General features: G+C 38.8%; 1 protein-coding gene across 3 annotated transcripts in view; it reads left to right on the top strand.

Moving 5' to 3' along the window:
- Nucleotides 1-8: 8 nt before the first annotated feature.
- The window catches only part of trpm3 (transient receptor potential cation channel, subfamily M, member 3), a gene marked incomplete at both ends in the record, with an annotated part of 110,066 nt that continues 92,669 nt past the window's right edge, over nt 9-17,405 (top strand). For 2 of the 3 annotated variants that reach the window (XM_079477624.1, XM_079477622.1), the window contains one exon: nt 12,987-13,163. In XM_079477624.1, coding sequence (XP_079333750.1) covers nt 12,987-13,163 — 177 coding nt within the window. Of the gene's footprint in view, nt 179-10,403; nt 10,467-12,986; nt 13,164-17,405 lie in introns of those variants that run through there. The other variant, XM_079477626.1, reaches the window with a different exon arrangement.

The raw sequence follows: 17,405 nt of genomic DNA, 5'->3' as shown, positions 1-17,405 counted from the left end.
AACAGGTTGGCTCGCTTGGAGTGTCGCTAAAATAAGTTCAACTATTTTTACCAGTACCTTTCCAATCCCATGCGATAGGTGACAACTGTCAAACCCGACCCATCATCAAACTTAGCGCCACAACGCTGAGGGGATTTCACGTATTACCTGCCACGTGAGAGGAAATGTGAAATATGAGGTGAGGCCTAGACGTCGAGATCCCGTCCAGTTGGATGTGAGACCCCATCCATCATACACAAGGCCTATATGCACTACCATTCTCCCTTAACTCGGTTTGTTTAGTTTTCATTTTTAGCTTGGTTTTTTAACTACTTTTAGTTGTTATGCTGGCCAATAGCCTACATTTGGCGCTGAATGGTTTGTTAGCTGCGCAGATCGCTTATTAAACCTCAACTTTTGTGGAGAAAAGCAGCTTTTTTCGGGAATGTGGTGTGTTTACAAAGAGAGGAATTATCGACGTGGTTGTTTCATGAGCAATTTGTTTTCGTCAGGCACACGAGGGAACTCTAAATGCGGAGGCAGGCCCCGCCGTTTCCACGCGCGGGCATATTGTCATGACGATTAACTTCTGCCACGCTAACTGTCGCTGTTCACCGCACACACCGTGCGCGCTTGGTTGAGCGTTAGGCTGACAGGAGCAAAACGTTAGAAGGCAGCTCACTCCTACTCAGATGCTACCGGTGAACCGTATTAAAGCCTCTGATGGTCGGTTTCACCAGGAGTCTGAAAACGCGAGCCAAGTAATTGGTGTCGTCGTAGTGCATTGGAAAAATGGTTTGTGTTCTAGCTTCAATGGTTGTAGACCATAGCAAACAAACAACGTAAACATGGTCTGTTTACCCGAATTTCATGACTTAATTATTTCTTTTAACTAAAAATATTTGAGCCCTTGAGCAAGGCACCTTACCCCTGATTGCTCTGCAGTAATGTGTCACTGTAAAACACTACTTGTAAGTCGCTTTGGATAAAAGCGTCTGCCAAATGAATAAATGTAAATGTACTCGAAAACTCTTGCCTGACGATTGTGAGTAGGCTACCCTTATAAATGAACCGTGGTTGTCAGATTTTGGCTGATTGATTCACAGTTGTTATAACACATTGTTTCACTACACATGTCATGGTGAATTCATGGTTAGTTTCTGTAGTGAGTAAATAGTAAATTTGTGGTTGCTGAGGTTTTAGGGTTTAATACAAATACTTAGTTACTATACCGTTGGTTTTCGTCAGGGTAGTTACTAAGACATGGTCAGAGTGATGTATTGTTCATTTCAGGGTTCACATCTGAACGGATGTAGAATTGTAATGCATATACATTTTTTTAAATCATGAAATCCCCAGGAATAGTCGTTTGACTATTAATGTTCTGTTAATGCTGTGTTCATGACACCTCGGAAGTGGGATATTTCCCACCACGAACACAGAAGTAACGTCTGGATTTACTAACATTGTTACTAATGATTTGGCAGCATTAAACATTACAAGAAACAATGTGTTAACTTTAAAAGGGCACCGTTCCATAAATTATTTTCGGGTTGAAGTGGGAATTATGGAATTTCAGAGAGCACCCAAAAACAGCATGATTTATTCAGCCTCAGGCCATCCAAGTTGTCGGCAACATTGTTTCTTCAGTGGAACAATAAAGATTCAACTTAAATTGTGGTCCTTGGATGTCCTTAGGTGCCACATAGGTAATCCTAGCAGCTCCTTTCAGTATATTGATATCTTATTTAAGGAATAGTTCACAGTATGACAATGTTATATAATTGGTTATATTATATATATGATTTAATATATAAATATAATCTCATCTCATCTGGGATGGCATGGATTTCTTAAAAAGAACACAGTCAGTACTGTGTTGCATTTCTTTGAATTACAATTCACTAATTTCCTATTCCTTCATATTCCAATTTAACATTATTCTGGTTCATTTCCTTTCATAGTCCAGCTCATGATTTGAAAGTTAGCCAGCATTTTTTGCTCAACCTTGAGGCATATGATTTCTCCGGAGTCAGACTGTGGTATCACACACTTTGTTGCAACCGTCTAAGATATTTCTGCATGGTTCAGGCATGGGGTTGTTAATAATTTAATGACTCAGAAAGTGACATACAGTAGGGTTATGCTACTATGGCAACATCGTCCCCCCACTGAGGTGGCACTTAGTGGGGTAGTGTAAATGTCGACTGTGTCTAATGTCAATGGGGGTTTATCAAATACACCAAACAGTATAAGGTTGATCTGCTAGTTTTTATCCTTTAGACAACAAAGCAAAAATGGGTCAGCAAAAAAGCTCGTAAGTGTAGTCTCACTGATCCTTCTGAAGAATGTAGAGATTTCTAACTTTATAAGTTCGCTCTGTTTTGATTCTTGGTCGAAAGCTTATCGAACACACAAATATGAGGGTAGTAAAGTGATTTCTTTAGCGACTTTGCAGCTTTCTGCACCATATGTAAGGAACATCAAAGAAGTGTCATAATCTTCTTTTCCTTTATCAGGCTGGCACGTCAAAAGCCTTTTCAGGGTTTAGAATAGACAGTATGATAATATTACACGATGGCTTCTATAGTAGAGTTTAGACATTATGTTGTTTGTATGTGAAACTTAAAGTCATAGTTCACCACAAAATTCTCCCATCAGTTACTCGCTTTTATTTTATTCCAAACCTGTAAGGCTCACTTTCCTCCGTGAGAATTGTTTTAGTGTACATATAATGGAAGTCAATAGTGTTCAATGTTCTTTAAAAAAAAATCTGTTCTGCAAATCAAAGCAAGTCATTGCAGCCTTATGATGACATGAATGTGAATAAATGACGAAATTTCATTTTTGGGTGCAGTATCCCTTCAACCAGACAACTTTACAGATTAACATCTTGCTTTTTTTTAATGGAATAAAGTGATGTGTCATCAGTGACACTGCTGAAAGGTGTGAAAAGTTGCTAAAGAAATTATGCGACCTCTTGGCAAATGAAATACATTAGATCAGAATATCTGAGACCACATTCAATATTTGACATTCAGGTCAATTCTAGGCATCAATCAAATATGACATTGACCATGCTAACTGCTTTGTACTAAGGGTCAAATGTCCTCGTTTCTATTGAGCACACAATATGCTCATTGGAACGTTCTCAAATCATGCTGGGATAACATAGATCGTGTGGTTTTGCACAATGACTGCATGCTGGCCGTCAAGAAATGGCACAGAAACCAAATACTAAGAAATTCTGAAGTTTCGGTAATGTAAGTTCCTCTTTATACTCCTTTATACTATATTCGTATGCTAAAATGTATTTTGTGATAATATATTAAATAAGAAATGCAAAATTGTACTAGTTTTTTTAAAACTTCTATCAAGTCGTATTGGTTGTGGTACTAATCTTTGCAGTCGTGCTATTAAGCATTGGACCTCTGTGTCGGGGCTTCTTGTTGCCATGGAGCTGTATTGGATTATTTGGATCACTGATGGCCTCTTTTCTATCAACACAACCCTCTGATGTAGTAAAGACTGTGAAACACTCAAGATGCTGATTGGATAAAGGAACGTAGATGAACATATGAAGCCATCCCATGGGAAACCAATCTCTATCTCTCACTCTCTCTGGCACCCTTCCTCTATCATTGCTAATTGACTCATCACATTATGGTCATTATAGATCATGGCCACTGCTTTCTCGCTTCACTCACGATAACCCTCGCAGAAATGCAACAGTCTTTTGATGGGACTATGTAAGTTAAATAATAAAAGCATGTAAGACTCTTAGTTTATTACTTTCTACACTTTATATCTCATCCTTGTGGTCTAATGCTTCACAATTATATAGGCCCTACCTGTGACCCTTGTTGTGGTGATGTGTTTATTATGTTTTTTTGAAAGAGCTATTTCTGTCTATATATACTGCGGGTCCCCATACATGGAATTCGCAATGTTGTTTCTACAGTAGCCCTAAACGTACAAACTGCTTTACAGAGCACATTTCTTAAATGTTTTATCTCCATCGGCAAAGAAGCGAAAACATGACGACATCTTAGTGCCGTGTCAGCCACCGTAGTGCTTTGAAGGGGAGGGGAAAGCGTGGGACTGAGCCGTTAATAAGCTCACTGCTAGATGGTGCTAAATTTCACGAACTGGACATTTAAAAGAATCGAGTGAATATTGATTATAACGTATTTAGGAAAAACATTTTTCTCTAAGAAACAATATTGCAACACAATGAAATTACACATCAAATCTATAATATGTCTCATCATGTTACTCTATGTCAATGCACAGTATACAACAAATATCTATGCCAATCTTTGAATTTCAAATGCACGACTTCCTTTTGACAGAAATAAAGAAATTTTCCTTCGGTATATGAAATATGTTTGATGGAAGAGCATGGAATTAAACGTGTTTTGTTCACCCGGCTCCTTCCACCCATGACAACCTTAGAGACAAGCCAAATCTAACCACACCACCTCAATCCAAACAGCAGACAAACCATGAAAATGAGAAAGATTAGGAGAGAGAGGAATTACAGCGACAGACTTGAAATGCACTCTTATTTTTTCCGGTACTTCAGACTAAAAGTACAGGAATGCAGGCAAAGACAACAAAAAAAGTTGTAGAACCGCTTATGAAATAAGGAGATCAGTGACCCCTTGATATGTTCAATTGAGTCTGCAGTCACCTGCCATTTCTTGCACTCACCGTTTCTAACAGTGGGAAGCTCGTCATTAATTCATTACGTCGAGCACACTAAATTAGCCCTCGTTAGCCACCGACTGTTTGCTTTATTTTATTTGACATCATTAGCCTTCCCTCAATAAGACAATGTTTATTGCCCCCTCACCTAGCAACCTGCATCCAGGAGCAGGCAGGTATCACCTCATCCCCCCTCACTCACCCTCGGCCCACAAGGCTCGCAGTCCCCCCGCCACCCTCCGGTCCCCACACCTCCTGTGTCTCGTTTGGAGAGCCAAACGGATGTCTATGGCCCAGGTGCCTCCCCTGATGACGTGTATCATGCGTTGGTGACAGGACAATGACAGGCATAGACTCTCTCCCTCATGCTCTCTCCCTTTCTCTCTCTGTCTGTAGACACTCCTAAGTTCAGACACTTTTCAATGAGCCGTCCAGATTATATCAGTTTATGAAGATTAACTTCAAATGGATGATAAAGGACCATACGCACACCACTGAAGTAGACGCTGGTTATATAGTTGTGTTGGACTGGGACGGAAGTTTCTAAGGAGCACACATGGAAGATTTGGGCTTACAGCTGTCTATTTCTGCTGGATGCCATGATTGCAGAGAACAGACCTGAGAGAACCAATTGCTGTCAAATGAGTCATTAGGTCATTATAGCATTTTTCTCTGAGGGTTTCTGAAGGCGGTGTGTATTTTTTTAACCAAAGCTACGATTATTTTGCTCCAAAAACTTTTCTTAGGGCCTGTTTTGTTTTGTGGCCTCACCACCACCTTCTCCTTGAGAGTGCCTTCTGAATTTCAAATCTTCTTTGGGTAACTTTCAAGAGACGTCCTTCGAAAGACTAGAAATATACTTCGTGCACATAAGACTGGTAAGATGAACAATTTTGTATTCACTATTTTTCTGTTAACCTCTTGCCAACTTGATGCTGCTAAACCAAGAGATCAATCATCATTTTATGATCAACCCGTTTTATTTTCAAAGCTTATGATAACATGCATATATGAATGTAACAAGTATTGAACTTCGTACTGATTAATAATGAGGCCAATTGGTCACCGTGGTATGCTTTTGACAAGTGCAATGGTAAATAAATGATAGCTGTTATTCATTCACCATCTGTTGGAAAGTGTGCAGCTAGCACACAGCAAGAAAGGCTTTGTACCATATGTTCTTGGTAAAGATATCACTCACTCAATGGTATCACACACATTCCCACATCCATAGAAACATTGTGATCCTGTAATTTAAGTTAGTATTTACATTTCCATTTAAGGCAGTTGGCAGACGCATTTATCCAAAGCGACTTACATTGCATTATCCTATACATTTATACTGGAATCCCCTGGGATCGAACCCACAACCTTGCGTTGTCAACGCAATGCTCTTACCACTGAATAGTATACCATTGCTTAGGAATATTTTTGAAGAGGATATAAGAATCGGTTTGGCTTGATGCTTGGCCACACTTGCTGTATTAGCTAGATTATTTACTTTCACAAGTTTTACATATGTTATGCTAGACGTGATAATTAGGAAGGTATCACCCAAAACTACCCAGCCGTTTAATGTTCTGCAATGTGTCAATGTGCCCAGGATTTCTTACATCTGCATTAATCAGCTTATTCTGATCTGGCACAGAATTATTCCGCTAACCGTAAGGACCAAAGGAGGCTTTATTAAGAACGCATGCTATGCACATGCATGGCAAGACTAGATGATCAAATGTACTGTAGTTGTATGTTTATGCTAATGAACTTCAAAGCATCTTTTTTGAACCATTTAGAGTCGATAGTGAAACCTAAAATGTCTGTTTTTCCTGAAAGTAACTTGTCGCTAATGTCAAGCTTATGCAAACATCCCTGCGTATGCACACACCATACACCCACCTACTGACTTGGTTGTTGTGGAGCCTAAATTATTTATGGCTCTAGACTGCTAAAAAATGCATCCCCAACCTTTTTATCATTCGACAATCAAGAACCAATTAGTAGAGCAATCTGACGTCTTCTTTAATCTTGAGTGAGTAGTGAAGTGTGAAAAATGGACGCTATGATACAGTTTCAGCGGAGAATGAGACTTTGCATACATTAGCAAAATTTAGTAAAGTGTTTTGAAGTAAAAAAGTCCCATCAGTTTGCTTTAAGCTTCTAATCCGAAAAGACAGTCATAAAGCTCACTTTGCTTCATGTATGAAAGCTCAGAGTGAGCGAGTAGGATGTAAAATTCAATTACACAACTGCAGGTGTAATAAGACTTTTGATTAATTGATTAATGGCAGAAAGTGGGGTGCAGATGTGTGGGCTGTGCGCGCGTGTGTTTGCGCACATGTGTGTGTACTTGCACATATGGTTTACACACAAATGTGTATAATGTTTATAACAACACAAACATAGTTTACAGGGACACCTCCTGTGTCCTCATAAAACAAATCAAGTAAAAACATACAAATTTGTGTTTTTTTTTTTTAAATAAAAAAGGCCAATGTTTTCTATGATGATTAGATTTAGGGGTAGGGTAAAGGCCCATTCAGATAGCGGGAGATGCGAAACGAATACCCCACAAACCAAGCTTTCATATCAACGACGAAACGAACGTTCGCTTTCTTCTATTTGTCGCCCACAAGGTAGATGGCGCTGTGGAGAATACATTTCACGGCTAAACATTAGGTGCCGCTATTCAGGCTTCTTTGGCTGCTGAAAAGAAAAAAGCTTAAAGCTAAGCGCATAGCAATACAGGCTACTAGTACTGTTGGCTTTACTTACTTGCAGCAGCAGAACAAGAAATGTATTTCTCCAGTAGCAGCGAAGATGAGTTTGTTGTATTTTGCCTGAATGAGCAAAGCGAGAGAAAAAGACGAAATTGGGTTCACCCTATTCTTGAGAACAGAGAAGAGCAAGGGAAGTTTGATAGATTGATCCAGGAGTTAAAGCTGTACCACAATCGTTTTCATCGTTACTTCAGGACAATGGTCCGAGGTTAATTAGTTACCAAATGGTTTTATGCATTTGCATTGCAGCTGTACTATTTAAACAGTTGAAACAGTTGTGTACACTTGACTTAATGTTTGTTTACATGTGCCTGTGCTTTCAACGTACAAGCAAAACTGCTTAGTTATTGTATATAAAGAAGAAACTGATATATATATATATATATATATATATATATATATATTGGTTTTATATACTTTTTTTACCTTTTATACTTGAATGCCACCTTAAATTAAGCCACAGAACTTATTTTTTGTCCTGGCTTTTGTAGAGCCTTTGCATTTGCGCTGCGCCGGATATATATGGTCTATATGAAAGGCTTTATAAGAATCTATTGTTTTTATCTGGAACGTTATGTCAACGAATATTTGCACCGGATATTCGCGGGCAATCTGAATGGGGCTTTAGGGTTGACAAAGCTGACAAGACTTGCACATGTGTCCTATGGTGTGACATAGCAAACAGTTAATAATATGTTATTTTATATTAGTTATTTTTATATTTAAAAATTCCATTGAAGATAAATCTCCCTTTTTATCTAGATTTTGTCTGTCACACAATAGGATTTGTCAACTAGGCTACAGTTTTTATACTTTATAAAAATCCTTACGTCTGTACAGAGTCCTTGCAAACCACGCGTGCGTGCGTCCGTGCTTGCATGCGTGTGTGTCTGTGTACACATACATTGCATCCGGAAAGTACAGTAAGAACAGTACCTCATGATGACAACGTGAAAGAAGTTTGTTTAAAATCTTTGCAAAAGTATTAGAAATAACAAAATAAAAAAGCACATGTACATAAGTATTCACAGCCTTTGCCATGACACTCAAAATTGAGCTCAGGTGCATCCTGTTTCCACTGATCTTCCTTGAGTTATTTCTACAACTTGATTGGAGTCCACCTGTGGTAAATTCAGTTGATTGGACATGATTTGGAAAGGCACACACCTGTCTATATAAGGTCCCACAGTTAACAGTGCGTGTCAGAGCACAAACCAAGCCATGAAGTCCAAGGAATTGTCTGTAGACTGCCGAGACAGGATTGTATAAAGGTACAGATCTGGGGAAGGGTATAGAAAAAAAATTCTGCAGCATTGAAGGTCCCAATGAGCATCATCCGTAAATGGAAGAAGTTTGGAACCATCAGGACTCTTCCTAGAGCTGGCCGCCCGGCCAAAGTGAGCGATCAGGGGGATGACCAAGAACCCGATGGTCACTCATGCTGGAGCTCTGTCAGAGGAGAATCTTCCAGAAATAAAACCATCTCTGCAAAACTCCAAAAATCAGACCCCAAAAATCAGACCTTCCAACAGGACAATGACCCTAAGCACACAACCAAGATAACAAAGGAGTGGCTACAGGACAACTCCGTGAATGTCTTTGAGTGGCCCAGCCAGAGCCCGGACTTGAACCCGATTTAACATCTCTGGAGAGATCAGAAAATGGCTGGCAACGACGCTCCCCATCCAACCTGATGGAGCTTGAGAGATCATGCAAAGACGAATGAGAGAAACCGCACAAAAATAGGTGTGACTAGCTTGAAGCATCATACTCAAAAAGACTTGAGGCTGTAATTGGTGTCAAAGGTGCTTTAACAAACTATTGAGCAATAGTTATGTACATGTGCTTTTTTATTTTTAATACAAAGATTTCAAACAAACTTCTTTCACGTTGTCATTATGGGGTATTGTTTGTAGAATAAATCTGTAACATTACAAAATGTGGAAAAAGTGAAGCGCTGTGAATACTTTCCGGATGCACTGTATATACAAAATGTATATACTGTTATCTGAATTTCTGTCAGTCTAAATTTACTGATTTAACTTAGTCTTAACTTGTATCTAATTTACAAACTACTATATTAAATCTTACGTGGTCTTGGTTTCCAGGTGGATTGATAAAAAACTGAGGCCTTACTCTGAAATATTGCATGAGACTTGGCTAATCAGACACAGGTCTGTGTGTGTGCCATCTGAGGATGAGAATTTGATGGGTGTTTTGTCCACTACAACATTATCCATGTATTATGTACACAATCATTTAAAATATATCATGTTGTGTTTCATGAATTAGTTGAGTCACATAAAACAGTCGGTTTTAGGATTTTTTGTGATTTAAGTTGGGAGTAGTTTATTCAGAATGAAAATGTTCTCTGTCTGCCCCACTGCTTCTCTTCTCATTTTTATCCAACAATTTATTTTCCATTTGATTTCATTGTCTCCTAAGAAGAACTGCCACCAAGACTCAATCAAATGAGGAGTTTATGTCTTCCAGTTAAACTGGAATACTCTTGAGATTTCTGTGTCATTACAATTGAATCATTTAACTTTTCATAGAGCAAATTAAATTATATTTAAATGTCTTGCCATTAGAAGTATATCACACACTCACTGACAGATATGGGCTTTTTCTAGCATTTCCTTATACCGGCCAAGCACTGTGTGATGTTCTGTGTTGCCTTTACTAGGTCGCAGACATAATTTTTGTAAAATTCATATTTTATTTGTCTAAGACAAAGTGATTATCTTCCTCTGCAGGTTTCACACAGGTTGACATTTTTTTGGAGTTTTGAAATCCGCAGAACAAAGAAAAAGATTGAAGTGAGGTTGATCTCATGGTTACTAATATGCACATGAAACATTTAATTGTTGCTTTCACAGGTATAAATTGTTATACAAAATCACAAAATGAATGCGGTTGTGTGTGTCCCTTATTGAACAGGACTCAATGACAAGAAAGGTCCAATCCAGGAGAGTTTTGCAACCTCTCTGTGCTGAAATGAAGGTAAGACAACAGTTTCTCAAAGAAGGATGCCAAGTCCTAAATCTGCTTTAATTATATTGTAGTCATACATCAAATAATTTACACTATTAACATTTTTTAATTGATAATTTAAATATATTTTTTTCAATTCGTCGTTCTGGTACACCAGAAAACATACTAATGCTGACTAATTTAATTTAATAAAATTGCTCTGTTGTGCACATAATTGGCAACAATACCAAAGGACATAATGGGAAATGATTGGATGCGGAGTCAGTTGTCTGCAGGTTGGAGACAAATGTTGCATTGTGTGAACCATTCAGTGCAGTATTATGTTTTAAATGACACATATTGTTCTGCATAATTGAAGAGTGAATTGTAAAAGAATGGACCCTTAGTTAAACAACACAGCAAAGTTTTTCCTTTTGTTATTTACAAATATTGAAACTTAAGCATTGATCTGAAAGCATGTTGATCATATTTTTTTTCTCGGCTTTATCAAACAGCTTTTTTAATCAAATGCCACCATTACCTCCAAGGGTGATGACTCAGTATGCTGTGGGCTTTACATGAGGTTACATGCCAAGATTTCTTTCAGGTCCTTGGGGTTTTCTTGTATAAACTTTTAATTAAAGTCATTGGAAAGCCTTTGGAAACGAGTCACTTTGTATTACTAATCAGACGGAGACCACCGGAACATCAAGCCGCCATCACCGGTGTTTTTCTATCCGAGTCTTTATTTTTTTCCTGTGGCTAATACCAATTTTTTGGAATTTGTAAATTTAGGGATGATTGTTTATTATTAATCATTATTATGTAGATTAGCATGGCATAATCATTTCCCAGATATGAATTTGCATAGGTTGTGCATGTTTTTCATTTGTGCGTCATGCATATTCCTTTTTTTGAGCATCGACGCGTAGTGGAATGCTAATGATCTCTAGCTAGACCGGCATTTTCTGAAGGTTACCTTAGCAACTCTGAGTGGGAGGGGTTACACGGGGTGCATCATATTGTGTCAGAGATGGAAATAGAAATGGTTGATCAGGTTGAATGTACCAGGATCAGTCTAAACAGTGTGAATTTTTTAAGATAAAGTGATAGGTAACACTAATGCAAACTATACATTGCCCAAAAATGTATTTCCAACCTGAGGCTTCTATTTGTATTTAAGAAATGATTTGGTCCATTTTTCAAACTGAGCAACAAAGAAAACTGTAACACTTGCAGTGAGCAGATTGTATAGAGTAAAACTGTTATCTGCTTATCTGATGCGTTTAAATAACTACATTTACCATCATATTTTAATAAATTAAATTGACTTATTTGTGATTATAGAGCAAGCTGTGACATCACACAAAGTTATTTGCATATTCAGATGCCTACTGAGAGTATTATTCATTCACACAAGCGTGATTATGTTAGATTATTCTGCTATTTTGAATGGATATTTGCCTCAAAAATCTACCCGTTGATCGCGATCGATGGGTACGTTACCGCATTGGAGACTGCTTTGTATTATCTTTATTCCTTGCTTCATTGAGAGATTAGGGTCTAGATGTAGGCTAATCCACGTTCTCGTTTAAAGTGCTTTTCACAATCACTTGAATTTGATCAGTGTAATCTGTTTCTATCAGCTTTATTACAGGAAGTTGATCCTTATCTACAGTATGTTAAAAATACCAGTCACAAAACATCTGGCTGTGTGGAGATCTTTACAGGAGATCTTTAGGTACTATAAAAATCCAATCTTCCCCTCTCACCTGTTACTGTCAAACTGTCTATTGTCCCAAGAGATCATATCTTTACCTCAAGGGTCACCTGTCTGTGCCACCAAAATAGCACAGAAGCTGCAAACGGGTGAAAAACATTCCATGTTAGCTCTAATACGAGTTAAACCGAATGAATGTGTGGGGATATGCTGACTGCATTCTTGTGTCGATTAAAAACAGTGTGAAGCCACAGGAAAGAAAGAGAGGAGGAACCAGTAAAAACCTTGAGCTTCTGTTCAGAATGACTCTTTAATCTCCATCAGCAACAGGACGGACAGCTCAGGCGAGACATGAGCTTTGAACTGTGGTAGTGAAGCAGATGAGAAAGGGAGATATAACCGTGAAAGGAGGGAGGGATGCGAGAGAGTGTAAATGAGAGGGGAGAGCGCGATTGAGGATGAGAGCTCAGTTCCAGAGTGACTCGCATTTTGCCCGCTCAGTTTGAAGACACCGGGAGACTGAGACCACAGAGGAAATCACGCAGGCGGGGCTACGTCGACAACATTCTGTTTGTCTCTGGCTCTGTGTTTCTCTTTGAACGTCTGAGGCTCCTGCAAGAATAACTAAAGCAGCCGCACCACATTCAACAGGGTGAAGATACCAAACTTCCTCCATTTCTTTCGCTTCTCTATCGTAGAAAATCAGAACACGGGAGGTAAGAAAGAGATGCCTTGACACTTGTGGAGTTTAAGAGGAAGAAAAAACATCACCGTGTAGAGTCCCTTGTTGTGTTTTTCGTTCTCGAGTCGTCAAGGAAACCTTTGAAGTTATGACTAAAAGAAAATGGGAGGGGAGGAGAGAAGGCTTCAAGGTCAACTCTATGCGGGAGGAGGCACAGGGGCCCGGACGCCCCTCCACCAGAGGGCGCTTCTCAGAGTCTTGGAAGAGGCTTAGCTCCCGACAGAGTTCTACCAAGAGGTCAGGGCTGGCCTCACAGCAAGCACTGGTAAGAAGCGCGACAGCATTGGGATGTGCATGCTCCATCGGATGGGCTATGGAACAGGGGTGGGGAGGAACCGCTGGTGGTGAGGACGAGAGCACAGGATCACACAGAGAGGGAGTGAGGGGTGCAGGAAACTGTCTGACTTAAGCAGGCGGGAATCTAAAGGTCCCCTTCTGTTTTAGAGGATGTCAGTGATTGGAAAGTTTCAGAGTTTCTTGTAGCAAACGTTCACACCTACAGCTCTCATGTATTTAATGCACAGGTGATGCTGTTTGACTTGTTTACTGTTTTTGTATAATCATGATGCCTTTAAACACAAGAACAAGAGAAAGGTAGTTTACAAAGGCAGACAAAGAAAAGAAGCTAATTTATTTTGCTGCTGTTGACTGGATATATACCCATTACTGTGCAAATCTCACTGGACCATGTGTCATTTGGGAAGCTGTATTGTTGTTATTATGTGATTTTTGCTCCATGTCATGAGTTTAGTCAAGTTGAGGAAACTCTCAACGGTTGATGTTAACAAAGTAGCTTGGGTGTTTGACCATTGAAAACCCCAAACCCCTGATGTCTGATCTAATTTCTGTTGATTTGGAGTCAGTGAGGGTTGATCAGCACAGATTGTTACTGTATGAGGGGAACTCAGTGGGTCAGACGTTGCTAAGCACAAGAGCGTGCCCCGAAGCATGCGCCGAACCATCTGTCACACACCAACGCCTCATGCTCCGTGCTCGTGAAGTGTCTTGTGTGTAAACTTCAATCATACCATTTAATTGACTTAGCTAGAGGGTACATGGGAAAATTCTTAAAGAACCTATGAAGACATACATGCACACGTGAAAGAGGCCCTAAACCTAATATTTGTGTGCTTATTATTCGACAAGGACCCTGCACGAACTGCATATTTACGTTATTTTGGGGGTTGATATTTAATAGGTTATTTTTTTTACAAAAATAAAAAAAATCAGTGAATGAACGTAAAATCTGAGGAATTTTTTTCTTGCAATAAAACTACTGGCTGTGGGTTTCAAATCCATACAGTGAGTGTTTACTTCAAATTTGTCGTGTGAGCTCTGTTTTTAAATATTACAATAGTGTTAACAGTATTGTCTTTGTAGGCGGATGTGTGATTATTTGTGGTCATGTTGCTATAGAAACAACTCCACTTTAATGTATCATACTAAAGACTGGTACATATAGGATCACATGTCCATCAGCTTGTGTTGAACGTTGTCACCTAATATTCTAGAAATATCTAGTCGTATAAGACCACCCACATCTACTGCCGCAAGCCTCATCAAGTCTCATGCAAAAATGTATTAGATATTTCTTTTAAGGTTTAAGATGCTAAAATGAGCTTAATTTCCTAATGAGTTGGGCACTTTTATTTGTGGGGACTGTAAACCAAGAGAGAAAAAAAACTGCAAATGGTGTCATGGAGACATGGAGTTAGGAGAGATTGTAGTAGTCCTCACATTTAGGTTTATATCCTAAATCGCAGGAAGTTTGCTTCCATGCTCCGCAAACGTTACATTAGGTACTAAGTGCAAGTTTTCAGTGCAAACAGTATGGGGTGTGTGCATGCCAACACAAATGCTCAAGCTAATTGTTCTATGACAAGCAAATTATATCAAGTTGATTTTGAATCAGAGATGGTGATACGAACCTTGGCAACTGTAACTTGGAAACAAGAGTTTTTTATTTATCTTTCATTGTTTCTTCGTACGAGTTTGTCTCAGCGGGAGGTGTCAACTGGTGGGATAGTGTGTTATAATATAGAAATAGTCAATTATTCTTTGTGTGACCGTTTATCTCTTTAATTTTGGACTTAATTTTGAACGACCTGAGGGTGAATATATTTTCGTTTTTTTATCTTTGAGTTAACTATCCCCTGTGTGAATAAATTATAGATTTTTTTATCTTTGAGTAAACTATCCCCTATAATCCTCAACCTACAAATGGTTTACTTCTAGTTTATGTACTGTAAGTCCGCACTTTATTGTCAAGAAACGCTAATGCTGTGATGATGTAGTCGTGAAGTAAAGTCAATTTTGATTTCTCGGTTGGCTTTGACTACAAAGGCTGGTTTATGACTAAACTAAAAAATCCATCTTGTGCTCAGTGGGGGTTAAGGGAGTCTTAAACTGCATTTGGCTGGTCAACTGCAATAGCAGCGGATCAGAGTTTGAAATGAGCTGTTACGACCTGGGGGGTGTGATTTTATGCTACCACCACAGGGCTTTAAGCCTGGCGGATGGGGCTTACTTTGGTTGTTATGGCAACTGTCGCATATATCGCCCTGCACCCCATTTATAGTCGTCAGGACACCACAAATATGCCACTACCATTCAGATGTTGACTTTAGATTTAGGAATTAATCTAACACATCACATCTAAGTGATGATAAAATCACTTCTTGTCACCTCGCAAATTTTGTCAGATATATGAAAATGAGAAAAGATAAAATGCTAATGAATACAACCTTTTGTGACAGCCATTTTATGTTTCAATACAAGATGTGATGTTCCACCTTTTCGTGACCCTCCATGCCAATGTAGACTAACCCAGGTGCCTAGGTCTCAAATCCCCACCCGTGAAATAGAAAGGTCCTTCCTAAGGTAAAGCCGGCTGGGCTCATGGGAGGGAGATTCTCTGACAGCTGAACAGAACCCGGCGCTGCTCTCGGCAGATTAATGAGCTCACACTACTGCCTGTGTATATTTCTGATAAAAGCTTTTGCTTAAAACCCAGTCACCGCGGGGACCCAGGGAGCCTGTTGCCAGAATTGCCTCAGACACAACATGGTTTTTCCATGTATTTTAAAATATATATACACATCAGCCCAAAGTACTGAGAACATGTGTTTTGTAACTGATAAGCAATCTATTGATTTAGTTCAGTGATGTAGGTTATTCAGAGTCACTATCAGCCTTTAAAACACCCATTTATCCCTTACTTACGTCTCATTGTCTCTAAACAGACGAAAATCCAGAACAAAAATAACATTTTCAATTTTATGCATTTTCAAACGCTTGTATCCAAAGCGGCATACATTGCATTATGCTATACATTATGTGTCTTAGTATGTAATAGAACAACCCAACTAATTAACGCATTTGCACCAGATTCATTTATATTGGCAGGTTTTACCTCCGGCTCTACAAAAGCTAGCCTTCCTCATTCCATAGCATCACGTTTACTAAGCCTACTGTGAAATGCATAGCGTATGACTCCTGATCCAACCTGTCTCATTATCATTCCCTGTCTTGAAATGGCCAGGGTGGCCCAAGGTTTATGCATCCATTAAATTCTGTTTGAATGGCCCATTTAGTGGTCAAAGGGAATGCAAGGACTATAATAAACACCATTATATTTATAAAATGCGGTGGACTTTTATTGCACTATTCCTATTAGCCACTAATTGCCAGGTTGCCTTGGTAACACACTTGGTACAGAGAACTAATGTAAAATTTATGTCAAGGGAGTGTGGCATTTTCCATGCTCACAATATGTTAGCATAGTTGCACCCAGCTCAAGGATCAGGGGTATCGAAAAATGGGGTATGCAGTTTTTTATTTAATCAAGTTATTATGTCCACCACTCTCTATATGACAGTCACATCACCAAATGAATCAAGGAAATGTTCTGAGGTGCTGAAGGTTGTTAAAGCTGTTAAGTCTCCCACTATCACGCATATAAGCTAGTTGTCGGGTTCTTCATTAAACGTCATAATTGACCTTCCCCATACGACGCAAGCTGTGCAATTTGAAGGCCTGTATTCTTCATAAAACACTTGCAGATGCGTCTTCTGCAAACAGCGCGCAGCACATAGCACAGTGAGATTGCGTGAGGACATTGAAACTGTCATGACAGAGACATGAGAGCGTAAAATAATGTTTGTTAATAAGTGAGTTTGTCTTTGTTTTACTTTAACAATGTTGTTGTTTCATGAAATATGAACCATAAACTAAAACAATTTTAAAGGAGAAAATTTCAAAGATCTTTTATTTATTTGTGCTATAATTTAGTTTTTCAATAAAAGTTTTATTATAAAGTTTCAGTTAAAGTATGTTTAACACAGGCTAGGCTACTATTTTATTGTTGTATTTTTATTAAAGAGCTATTAATGAACCACAAACTAAGCATTCGTTTTAAAGTGGGAAAAGTATACTTTTTGTTAAGGCGAGTAGGCTATATACATCTTATTCGTTTTGATAATAATAATAATGTTAATAATACTTTTTG

Source organism: Barbatula barbatula (assembly GCF_947034865.1).
Source record: "Barbatula barbatula genome assembly, chromosome: 2".
In the NCBI taxonomy this organism is placed as follows: domain Eukaryota; kingdom Metazoa; phylum Chordata; class Actinopteri; order Cypriniformes; family Nemacheilidae; genus Barbatula; species Barbatula barbatula.
The sequence above is the reverse complement of the archived record's forward strand: the minus strand, read 5'-3'. Positions and strand labels throughout refer to the sequence as shown.